The following is a 13,272-nucleotide window of genomic DNA, read 5'->3' on the forward strand; positions in this document are numbered from 1 at the left end:
AATATTTTAATTATCTTACCATTTTAACTTCTGAATATAACAAAATATATGGCAATATACATAAAGCCACCATATTTTGGGCATTTTTGCGATTTAGTTAATATGTTTTATTAAAAGTTGCTTATTTTTAAAGAAGTTTCCATTGCGAGTTTGCAACCCTCCATTTCCGGGTTAACTAGTGTTAAAACTAACTACTTTCTGAAATGGCTTTTCATTTACCTACATGGTATGCATATAACATGCTAAACTGACAATTAGAAACCAGCTTAGGAAGCAAGATGTTATTTTATAGATTACATATATTCCCTAATAAATGAAAATAATTTTACCATATGTCATTCTTTCATATATTATGTCATATTAGGTGTGAGATCCATGTATTACATGAGTTTATTTTAAAAAAATTAAATATGAAAATTTTAACAATTTGAAAAGTTTGAATTTATATAAAAAATGAAAAAAAAATTTGAATTATTAAAATTAATGAGGCTTTAATATATTGAATACATTACATATATAAACCTTTCTAATAAATACCTTACATATTAAATGTGGAATTTTTATTTAATAAAATGAAAAATACAATAAAATGACAAATGGAAAATAGAAAATTTAAAATTTCTAGAAAATGTCATGTATCCAAATGAAAGATAAAAAACTTTCATTTATTAGAATAGATGTCATTTTGTCATAATTTTAAGATATTTAGTTTCCACTTGTCATTTGGGAACTGATTTTGCCACTGATACTTTTTATACATCCACGAAAAATAAATGTATTGACAATAATACACTTTATTTTAATTTAGAGAGATTTGTTTCCAGTAACACATCAATCCTTCGTCCTTCGTTCTTCTTTCCCAACTTCTTCAGTTTTTTAGGTTGATATAATCTCAAGATCGATTTCTCTAAACCATGAAAAACAATATCATCTCCAAATCAATTTCTATATATATATACCCCCATCTTCTTTTCTATGGAGAACCTTATGTACATGAATACAAGATACCGAGTTGCTCGAACTTGATAAAAAGGGGATAGTTTTGCCCTCAGATTTATGTGTTTTTGTGTAATCAACTGGCGGAAACCGTTAGTCACTTGTGCTTCAGGTATTCTTTCTCGACATAGATCTGCTATTGGTTTTGTTTATGGTGCAAGCCATTGTTGAAGCCTCTCTATTCCATGGCAGATTTTTCGGTTTTGTTGTGCATGTCTCCAAATAGAGGCTGAAAAGTTGATTATTGGGTTCTTTGTGTTATGCAATAATCTAATAATTTGGTATATATGCAATTGTGCCCTTTAATTTATTATACAAAAGCAAATCTTCCATTCAAATTGGAAATCATTGGTCTCTCCATAATCATCATGGGTTTAAAGAAGAAGAGGAGACAACATCCGCCTGGGATCTGTCGAAGATAGTGCTTCAAGAGGACGACCAACAAGTTGAGTAGATGAGGAAGGAGTCGATAGACGATAGCCGAAGAGTTTCGTCAAAAAGAATCGGAGATTACTTGATTACCATTTGTTCATTTGTTGGGTGAAGATTACAGTTCTGGAGAATAAAGTGCCGGAGAAGGAACAGGCGAACAGCGTAGGGGTATTTTTCTTTAGTGTGTAACTGTTTTGCTACAAATCAACTCATGTCATTGACTAACTAATTTATAATCTAAATATTAATGAGGGGCACATTTGTCATTTTCTTTTAAAAATCAGTGGGAGTATTAAAAAGATCAGAGGAAGTATCACCTCCCTTGTCATTTACTTCATTTTTTAATTTTGAATATATCATTAATTTAGTTTCCATAAATTAAACATACCATAATGATTATATAAATTTCAAATTTTAAGTTTCAAATTTCAAATTTTAATTTTCAAACTTCAATTTCAATTTTAAATAAATTTACAATTTAAACCTTTGTATTTAACATTTTGTTATAATTAACACTTTTAGTACATAGGTCTGACAACAACTAAACGCATAATTTGAATTTATTTATTTTTTGCATACTTTTATTTTTTTATTTTATTTTTCTCAAAATTTTTACTTATTTTAAATTTTACATTCAAAGAAACTTCCCGATTAATCATTCGTATTTAACATTTTATTTAAATCAACCCGTATAATATACGTGTCTCACAACTAGCAATGTGATATAGATAAATAAAAAGTCATGTTAGTTTTAACATGGAATCAAGTTGATCACAGTGAGGAAAAAAAATGAACAATTTTCATTTACCGAAAAAAAATATGGTTGTTAAACCACAAAAAGGTCAAAATAGAGTTTTATATATATTGCCCAATTTAATGAAAAATAATAAATACGGTAAAGTTAAAACCAATGCATAGTTGATACGTATACGAATGAAACTTTACATGAAAGTTATTTCATTCGCACAAACTAACAAAAATATATATGGAATATAATAATTTATTTCCTTATATTTTTTATTCTATTAATTGTCCATTTCATTTTTCTGTCATTTCACTCCATTCAACCAAACAAACTCTAATCGTTTAACAGATTAGAGTCCATCTTTGTCACGCTTATTATATAAAACAGGGTAAATGGTACACATGGCATGTTGTTAGATATGTTCATTTCATTGGCAACTCAACAACTCTAAAAGCAAAGAAGCAAAGTTATAAGTTTTGATCATCAAGAGAAACAGAGAAACTCACATGATCAATATAGGTAGACCATAACAACATCCAATTTAGTTATATCACCAATTTACATATAAACCCCCTAAAGGTTCATAAATTATACAAATGCCCAATAAATTATTTATGCACATAGCTTTCCTTATTCACAACTGTCACTATTTTTGTGCCACTGAAAACAGTTGTTGAGGTGCGTGTTCTTGCATAAATAGGATGTCAAAATGGTCATTTTGCTGTTTTCAAATTCAGCCTAGTCAACCGGGACCTCAACCTCCATCTTCAATCCAGGATGGTCAAGAATCTGAAGCAACAAACCAAGAGAACCGTATGAGTGAGAATAAAACTAAATGACCATTTTACCCTTCTGTTTATAAGTAGACCAGAGTAAACAATGACTATGAAGTGTTGTTTGAATGAGGATAAATGGTCATTTTACCATTCTTTCTATAAGTAGTGCTGAACGAAAACCGACTAAGAACTGTCTGAACGAGAATAAATGACAATTATACCCTTCTGTCTAAAAGTAATGTTGAATAAAAAACGACTATGAACTGTCTGAACGAGGAAAAATGACCATTTTACCCTTCTGTCTAGAAGTAGTGCAGACTAAGAAATGAGTATTGATGTGTCTGAACGAGACTAAAGAAAAGACTGTTTTTTCATAAAGAAGAGAAGGGTGAGGGGTAAAACCGTAAAACAGACCTTAACAAAGTCATCCACCAGCAGAGAAGAATCTTTACTGTAGCCAGCTTCCTGCATGACTTTGATCAAAACTTCCTGAAAAAATTAAGATGAAATTATGAAAGCTTGTTGCATGGTGAGAATATTTCTTTTAAAAAAAATAGTAAAATGGAATATAAATTATGCCTCTCTTTGCTTATCTGACATGAAAGAGCCACTCAAATCCCGCAAAACCTCCATTATGTCATTGAAAGTCACCTTACCATTATAATCTGAGTCGTATACTTTGAATATAACTGTAAGATTATGTGTTTACAAGTGTTAGATCATATCAAAAGGTTCCCCTAAAAACTTCAAGTAACAGAAAATTATACAGATTTTAGTTTCTTTAACCATTAAAAAGATGATACTAGATCATATGGGAAATTAAATTCAAAAACGAAGAACTTAACCAGATTGTTTCTTAGTTTCAATCAATCTAAGAATTACAAGATCCCTAAATATATGATTGTGATTAAAGCTTACGTTCAATCTTCTGAAGCATGCTTGCTTTAGGATTAAAAGCTGACAAGAATATCACAAAGTCCTTAAAGTTCAAACCATCCACCATCTTAAGCAATCTCTGTAAAGAACCAAAAAGCAAAAGGCAGGCATATCGTCAAACACCTTGTAGGCATCCCAATAGATCATAATATTGAAACGGAGTTATAAAGCCGAAGAATTATAATAATAAAAAAAAAATCTAAAAATGAAAAAAGAAAAGAATTTTACCTGAGACAGAGGATTCACTGCAAACTCTGGTACTGATAAAAACTCATCGGCAGAAATAAAACCCTTGGCAGTGCGATCAAGTTGGCAAAATCTCTGATACAAAGAAACTATCTCTTGCTGGGAAACTGAATTCAAACAAGTATACAGTGAGTTGAGATTAAAATCAACAAGTGTGTGCGTGGCTGCAATCTGCATTCAAGATTTACTTACATAGATGATTACAGTGTTCTTGAACGTCTTCAATATCATATTGAGTTAGAGTAGAAGATGCACTACCCATTTGTCTTCAATCTCCAAAGTAAAGTATCAATCGTTTCTAGTGAAATTAACAAAAAACCACTAATAGGTTGGTTAAATTGATAAAGTTGATTGATTTATAAGACAGATCGAAGAGAAAAAGTAGGAAAGAGACCTGGAATTCCGAGGAAATTGAGATGATGCCTTTAACAGTGATGAAGATAGGAATACGATAGAATTATGGAAGAAAGATGGGGGTATTAAACGATGGGATTGTCGTTGTCTTAATCGAAGTTTGTTTGGTTTTTGAGATGACGGGAAAACTGATGTAATATCCCGTCCCTAGTTCCCTATAAATCTTAGCTTCTTTATCTTTTGCTATTTGGGCTGTTTTGCATTTAATATGGGGAAAAGTATAAAAATATCATGCATCTTATCATTTTCATTTATTCGTTTTTTACATTACTTTTTTTTGAATACTTTCTTTTATGGCGAGTAAAATTAGGGTTAATCACAAAAATTACAGATTTAGCTTTTTTTTTCTTTTAATATGACAATCTAATCCAAAAAAAGAAAAAAATTCAAGATATATTTTTTTTAATTTGACAATCTAATCCAAAAAATATTATTTCGGACCCAAGATATGGTATTAGGCCGTTGGGTGGTTCCCTTTATTCGTACAAGTTATGAAATAAAGTAACCACAATATCCTAAAACGATATTTTGACTTCTTTTTAGGATTTTATTTGGGACGAGCTATGGAATCTCGCTAGCGTGAGATTAGGTGCACCAAGCTATTCACAAGTTTTTAGTGTGAACGTTTTGAAGTTAAATATTCATAAAAATAGGTTTTTATATGTGTTTTGTAGTAGTTAGATTATACTTGTTGTGGAAATCTTCAGAAAAGTTCTAAAATTTTAGTCCAATTTATGAAAAAATCTCAAAATAAATTTTATTTACAGAAAAGCACAGAATACCGGTTAAAACTTCGAAAAAATCGTTTTCGGTCGGTTTCGCAGATTTTGTCGGTATTCTATTCTTTTTCGTTAGTTTGCTCAAAATTTTGGGACTTTTTCAAAAATTACATAATAACCAAAATATCATGACTTTTTTGAAAATTACCATGAAATTAATAGATATTATTATTAACAAATCATTTATAAATTACATAATAACCAAAATATTTGTGGTCTAAGTACTCCTCTATTGTTTCCTGACCACTCAAACTCTCTACGTTCTTCTTATGCATTGTTGTGGGTATGATAGTGAGATGAAATTAGTTAGCATTCCTCTAATGTTGGTGTTCTTCTTATGTTGTTTAACATAACTGTCAACCAACATTCATACCTTACATGTTAACAACCATCGGCTAACACACATCTATAAAATGTGAAAAGTGAACCGTGAATGATAATTTATATGGAAACAAGTGAAGGGTGATTATCTATTTAAATTGTCATTCAAAGTTTACTTTTCACTTTCGATAGATGTGTGTAATTGTATGGTTGTTATCGGGTAATGTTTGGAGGTTAGGTGATAGTTAGGTTAAAGAACATAATGAAAGATATATATGTTCGTGTAATGATATTTTCTAATAACACATGATCATATAGCATCATGCCTAATAGTAAGTAGACACTTATTGATCGATTGTGTATTAATAAATATTATCAACTCTTGTATTGGTCACGCCTAATAGAGTACTTCTCACTATGACACTCACAACGATACATATGAAGAACATAGAGACTTTGAAGTAGTCAACAAACAATTGAGAAGTACATAGTCGACCATTCTATTCCTAGAAATTAGCAACAAATGTATTTCGTTTGTTTATAATAAAAAATATTTTTTTATGTTTATAAATGATTTGTTAATAATAATATTCATTAATTCCATAGTAATTTTCAAAAAAGTCTCAATATTTTGGTTATCGGGTAATTTTCAGAAAAGTCCTAATATTTTGAGCAAACTAACGAAAAAGGACAGAATACTGGCTAAATCTACGAAACCGACCAAAAAGGGTTTTTTCGAAGTTTTAGCCGGTATTCTGTGCTTTTCTGTAAACAAAATTTAGTTTGGGACTTTTTCATAAAATAGACTAAAATTTTAAGACTTTTCTGGAGATTTCCTTACTTGTTGTATTTACTTTTATGATTTTTGTAAAAAACCAATAACTGAAATGAAAATCCAACTCTAAAATGCAATGAAGATTTTTTAATTTTATTGATTTCCGAATGTGTTTTGTAATAGTTAGGTTATACTAGTCATATTTACTTTTGTAGTCAGGTATTATTTTGTAGTAGTGTTTTTCATATTCTGAAATGTGTCGAAATAATTCAGAATTCAAAGAACTATTCCAAATCAGGAAGTTGTACTTGTTCTCTAACTTCCTCTAGAAGAAGGCTATGACGGTGTAACCGATGATTTGGCATGGAAGTTGTTAGAAAAGTAACTTACACATAAAAATATAATAGCCATCTTACAAGAACCTTCAAAAAAATAGAAATGTATTATGTAAGTGATATGTTATATACATCTATTTTACTCGCAATTAAATTTGTCGATTATTCGTTACCAACTAATTAATATTCTGATATACAAAGAAAAGCAACACATAGAAATACCCCTTATGTGGAAGATTAAGGCGTTGATGAAAGAGAACCATATGTAGAACAACCAAAAACAAAGCTAAATTTAAGAGATCAAAGAGAGTGCTAAAACTCAAATTGTTGTTAGGTCTCGAAATTTAATAGGTGTTGTATCTTAGTCTTTTGCTAAAACTTTAACTGTAATATTTTGTCTTCATTATAATGTTTGTTCTGAATGTAATGTTAGTTTCGGAATTGATCGCCTTAATTTTCGAAGTGACTATACTTAACAATTTGTATCTTTTGTCACGACTTAGATGTCATAACCTTATTGGTTATTCTCTAACTAGACTCCTTATAGTTCACCTATAAATAGGGATGATAGTTAGAAGGTAGAGTAAGTTTTTTGCTAGTTCTTACACTTTGCATTGCAATTAAGCTTCTTATTCTAATTGAGTGAAAGAGAAAATGATTTACATCTTGATCTTACATTTTCATTGTTACTTGATTGTAGCACCTGGTTCCTGGTACGTATTTCTTGTGGCTAATATTTTAATTTTATGCATTTTTGCCTTGGACTCGGAGAGTTGAAGGACCAACTCGCCGAGTAGGAGAGGGATAAGGCGCGGGGTTTGAACTTTCTACTCGGCGAGTCGGTCCCCAGACTCGGCGAGTAGACCCTGTTTGGACAAAAACCCTAATCCGGGCGTTTGCACCCTATTTAAACGCTCTAACTTGGCCTCTTCAGTCCCTAAAACTTCCAGAGAGCTGTAGAGAGAAACCCTAGCCCCCATATTGTCCTTAAGAGTGATTTTGGCCTTGTGGAGAAGGATTGGAGCTTAGAGAAAGGAAGAAGAGGTTGAAGTGTGCAAGGAGGGGAGGTAGATCTGGGATCTACACTGTGATAAGCTTCCATTCAGGTAGATAAGTTCTTACATTGATCATTAGTTCATTAGATCCCCTTTTGTCCCAAATTAGTGGTTTCAAGCCCTAAAACTTTAAATTCCATGTATTTATGCTTTAAGTTTTGAAAGGACTTCAAATTGGGACCTTATGGACATCCTAGAAGTATAAAGTCTCTGTTGTTGGGGTTATTGAGGTCCCTATTGAGTGTATGACCCCTTAAGAAGCTTGGAATTGCCTTCTTGAGCTCATAGGGCCATGCATGCACGTAAAGTTTGCAACTTTACGTGATAAGAATGCCCTAGGAGCTTAGATCTATGGGTTAGAAGTGTTGCATGTCTCAGTTTTGGTCTGTATGGGAAGTGGGTCGTAGGGACTCGGCGAGTCCCAAAGTGGAACTCGGCAAGTTCTATGAAGATGGTATTAGACTCGGCGAGTTGGTAGAACAACTTGGCGAGTCCTATGAAGATTGCCTGGAACTCGCCGAGTTGTTCTTCAAACTCGGCGAGTCATATGAACTTTCATTGAGTAAGAAGGGATTTAAGTGTTGAAGGTCCAACCCTTCGTATCTGCATGAGGGGTCAACAAGGTAATGTAGTCCCAAAACCCCAAATCCTCTTGCGGATGTTCCGGTGGGGATTGGGAGCGAGTGGGGGACCTGCTCGTGGAACTCGGTGAGTTGCTCTCGGACTCGGTGAGTCGGACCATGAGTCGGTTCCATAGTCCCGAGTAGTGAGTCAAGGGTGACTCGGTGAGTGGAAAGAGGGACTTGGTGAGTATGATCGGGTTAGTAGGAGAAGGACTCGGCGAGTCTGTGCCACGACTCGGCGAGTCCAGTCAACTGGAAGTTGACTTTGACCAAGAGTTGACCTTGGACCAGGGATGGGTCAGTCAATTGACCTAAGGGTATTTATGAGTGGCTAATCTACGTTTATGGGTTTGTAGTCGGAGGATTACCGGTGCAGCAGCCAGACGTCTAGCGGCCAGACCTTCGGTAACTACTCTTCGAGGTGAGTTTCCTTGCAGTAGTAACGGGTCTAAGGCACCAAGGCCGACCCATATAGACAAGATGTTAGTATTAGAGTGTGGGCCGAGCCCGTATCTCTTGGTTGAGTTGATTATGATATATGACAGTATGATAGAATTGTCTATACTCGTTGTCTGTGTGATACTTGTATATTATGGGTTAGCAGCTGAGTGTGGGCGAGGCCCGTATCTCTCTGTGAGTGGAGTGTGGGCGAGGCCCGTATCTCCCAGATAGAGGAGTGTGGGCGAGGACCGTATCTCCCAGGTAGCGGAGTGTGGGCGAGGCCCGTATCTCCTAGCTGTTCATTGTATGTTTGTATGGTATGAGGTACTATGGGGGAAACTCACTAAGCTTCGTGCTTACAGTTTTCAGTTTTGGTTTCAAGTACCTCTTCTTCGAAAGGGAAGGAGCTGGCGCGGTAGCGGCCCATCACACACATGCCTCGTATTCTGCACTATGAGATCTTCTTGGGGATTTGTACTTTGACATTTATTATATCTTTTATGAAATGTTATGATTGGTGAACCTTTTATTTCTAATGTTTTACTAAGTATATCTTTTAAAAATGAAATTTTTGGTTCATATTTTTGGGACGTTACAAGTTGGTATCAGAGCCCTGGTTTGAGGGATTCGGACACACCTTCGGGGGTGACTGAACTCAAATCGAGGGATTAAAAGATTTTAAAGAAGAAAATATTTTCTAAAAGCTAAGTAAAGAGTTTTAAGAAGGAACGAAGTGTGTGATGTGCGCGACCAGCCGAGCTCAAGTAAGTATTCCCCAAAGTACCCATACAAGCTTATGTTATGTTTATCGGTTTCAGTAGAACAACATGCTAGACTAGGACTAAGGATCTAGGAGTGATGCCTTATGTGCCTGCTTTATGTGCTTCATTGAATGAAAACTGCATGCTAGAATTGAGTACACAGTAGTAGGATGGCCTGTTTAGGTTATACCTGATAGTATGAGTTTAGCATTGTATGCTAGTCGGTTTCTCTTGATGAGGATGGCTTTGCTTGAGATTGTTTCCTGTGGTCTGAATGTTGCTTGCTTGGTGCTTTGTGGGACTCTGAGTGATGGGAGTTAGACATTAGGTGAATACATCGCGTCACATGTGCTCAGGGTTGGATAATCTTAGAGTGTTGGACTTGGCTCTATTGCGTAGCTCTTGTCTGAGTCTAACCGTTGTAGAGCCGAGTCTGTTACTCAAATGATTATTTGAGCCTCACCATGTGTGATGGTATTCAGGTAATGGCTAACTGGCATTACAAGGAGGCCTTCAGCAGTTGAGGACCGGGTAGAGTGGAGTTAGAGATTTTCCTAGGGCAAGCCTAGGATGAGTATAGCAGTGATCAACGGTAGTAAGAGGGACCTGGTGGAGTCAAGGCAGTCCTTGGAGAAGGTACGGATAGATGTGGAAGGTAGTATGGGCCCGTACTACTGAAAGCAGAGGATTCGTACCCGAACCGAGGAGGGCCAAGATAAGACCAGGAAACTTGTAGTAGGAGTGATCCCTCCAGAGGTATCAGTATCGCTAGCGGTTATTATTTATGTATTGCAAAATGGTGGTACTACGTTCGAGGCCAGCAGTTGGCAGTACAGGAGAGGGATCGGGTTCGGGATCAGGATCCGAGCCAGTAGATGAGGGGCTACGCGAGTTCATCGCGTCAGAGATCACTAGAGACATCCTTGAGTCGACCCCCATTATTTTCGGGTCGATCAAGGAAGGGATATTGGAGTTGATGGAGGATCGCCTCCGGGCATTCAGGAGCGACATGGCATCCGGCCAGTCGGGATCTCACACACTATCCTTCAAGGACTTCCGAGGCAGTGGTGCGCTAGATTTTCATGGGGTGAAGGACCCCATAGCTGCCAGACAATGGATTGCAGACGTTAAGTCTGCACAGATGATTAGCTTCTGCCTTGAGGGGTCGAAGGTGAGGTTTGCAGCAGGGTGTTTATGAGATTGAGCTAGGGATTGGTGGGAGTCCGTGGGTGACTCGTTAGGAGCCTCGGCTGTCGAGGCTATGACCTGGCCGGACTTCACGACCAGGTTCAGGGCGGAGTTCGCGCCGACTTTCGAACTTCAGCAGCTGGCCAGGGAGTTCTTGGATATGCGACAGACGACAGAGACTGTGGCGGAGATCATCGCCAAGTTCCGTGAGAGGGCATTGCTGGTGCCCCAGTATGCAGGAGATGAGGATATGAGGAGGACCCGCTATCATGACATGCTACGGGCTGACATCTGGGAGCATGTTAGCTTTTCAGCTTGCCCTACCCTGGAGTCAATGATTGCCAGGGCGAGGGAAAGGGAGATTGATTTAGAGCACATTCAAAAGAGAATGGCAGAGGCGGGGCAGGTGGTTGGGGCTTCGGGGAAGAAGCCCAAAGGATCAGATGGGAGGCCGAAAGGCCAAGGAGGGCCTGGCCGTTGCGGGAAATGCGGCAGGTCGCATGAGGGAGCATGTAGGTTGGGATCATCAGGCTGCTACAAGTGCGGCAAGACGGGGCACTTTAGCAGGGATTGTACTGCTCCTGTCTCGGTTGTTCAGACATCTGAGTTGCTGTGTTTCCACTGCAACCAGAGGGGCCACAAGAGGGCCAATTTCCCCCAGATGACAACATCAACGCCGGTTAAGGCGCCGGCTCCAGCTACCCTGCGGATTACAGATGGCCGGCAGGGCAAGGCAGAGGCTCCAGTGGTAAGGAGTCGGGCGTTTCAGCTGACGAAAGAGGAGGCACGGGCCGCACCCGATGTGGTGACGAGATCGTTCCATGTAAACGGTATTCCTGTCCAGGTATTGTTTGACTCGGGTGCCACCCGGTCATTTGTTTCCCTTGCGCTTAGCAAGAGGTTTACTGAGTCTTCGGGCATGTTGGATTGCCCTTTAGAGGTGGAGATTGCCGATGATCGATCAGTACGAGCGTCAGCAGTGTTCAGGGATTGTGTTCTAAGGTTGTTTGAGGAGTGCTACTTGGTGGATCCGGTTCCCATTCCGTTGCGTGGGAACAAGGTGATTATACGCATGGATTGGTTGAGCCATAATAGGGTGGTGATAGATTGCGCACAACAGCTGGTGCGGGTCAGGACCCCGAGTGGGGGAGAGTTGGTGATCCACGGCGAGAGGCCACAGCGTGGACCCACAGTATGTTCAACAGCAAGGGCTAGGCGCTACCTTCAGCAGGGTTGCGCGGGATATGTCGCGTACGTTATGGATACCCGGGAGGAGGGTAAGGCGACGGTAAGCGAGGTTCCAGTGGTGCGAGACTACGCAGATGTGTTCCCGGAGGAGCTTCCTGGAATACCTCTGGAGTGTCAGGTAGAGTTTAGGATCGACCTAGTTCCTGGTGCGGCTCTGATAGCCAAGGCGCCCTATCGGTTGGCTCCTCCCGAGATGCAGGAGTTGTCTATGCAGCTGCAGGAGCTGCTAGACAATGGATTTATTCGACCGAGCAGTTCACCCTGGGGAGCTCCGATCCTGTTTGTGAAGAAGAAGGACGGGTCGCATCGGATGTGTATTGATTATCGGGAGCTGAATAAGTTAACAGTGAAGAACCGTTACCCACTCCCGAGGATTGATGACCTCTTTGATCAGTTACAGGGAGCATCTTGGTTCTCCAAGATCGATTTACGTTCAGGTTATCATCAGATGAGGGTCAGAGAGGAGGATGTACAGAAGACCGCGTTACGACCACTATGAGTTCGTGGTGATACCGTTCGGGCTCACCAATGCTCCTACCGCGTTCATGGACCTCATGAACCGCGTATGTAGACCGATGCTGGATCGGTCTGTGAAAGTTTTCATTGATGATATCTTGGTTTATTCCGAGACGCACGAGGAGCACGAGGAGCATCTGAGAGAGGTTTTGGAGACCTTGAGGAGGGAGAGCTTGTACGCCAAGTTCTCCAAATGTGAGTTTTGGTTGCGCGAGGTGCAGTTTCTTGGGCACCTCGTCAACCAGAACGGGATTTCAGTAGACCCGGCCAAGGTGGAGGCCGTGATAAGATGGGAGGTTCCGAAGTCTCCATCCGAGATTTGGAGTTTCCTGGGATTAGCGGGCTACTATCGGAGATTCATTCAGGACTTCTCCAAGATAACCTTACCCCTAACGCGGCTGACTAAGAAAGTCGTGGTCTTTCGATGGGGGCCTAAGCAACAGGCAGCATTCGAGGTTCTGAGACAGAGATTGTGCGAGGCGCCAATCTTAGCCCTGCCAGATAGGACTGTTCACTATTTGGATAAAACCGAATTGTCCAATTGGACAATTGGGATCGGACTATTTGGTTCGGATATTTGGATTTTTGGATTGGTTTTTAGCAAAACCGAATTATTATTTTGGATTTCGGATTGGTTTTGGTTTATAAAATAAAAACCGAATAGTCCAAAAAAACCAAATTACAA

General features: G+C 38.4%; 1 protein-coding gene across 1 annotated transcript; it reads right to left on the reverse strand.

The window, feature by feature from the left end:
• Positions 1 to 2,664: 2,664 nt before the first annotated feature.
• Positions 2,665 to 4,715, reverse strand: LOC111898904 (uncharacterized). The gene is made up of 7 exons (XM_023894794.2): positions 4,526 to 4,715; positions 4,324 to 4,429; positions 4,114 to 4,238; positions 3,868 to 3,964; positions 3,529 to 3,638; positions 3,364 to 3,438; positions 2,665 to 2,962 (listed from the first exon to the last, which is right to left on the reverse strand). Exons 2-7 carry the CDS (start codon positions 4,391 to 4,393, stop codon positions 2,912 to 2,914), a joined length of 528 nt encoding a protein of 175 aa, XP_023750562.1. The 5' UTR covers positions 4,394 to 4,429; positions 4,526 to 4,715; the 3' UTR covers positions 2,665 to 2,911.
• Between the last annotated feature and the right edge of the window lie 8,557 nt (positions 4,716 to 13,272).

This window comes from Lactuca sativa, chromosome 4, assembly GCF_002870075.4.
Source record: "Lactuca sativa cultivar Salinas chromosome 4, Lsat_Salinas_v11, whole genome shotgun sequence".
Taxonomy (NCBI): Eukaryota; Viridiplantae; Streptophyta; class Magnoliopsida; order Asterales; family Asteraceae; genus Lactuca; species Lactuca sativa.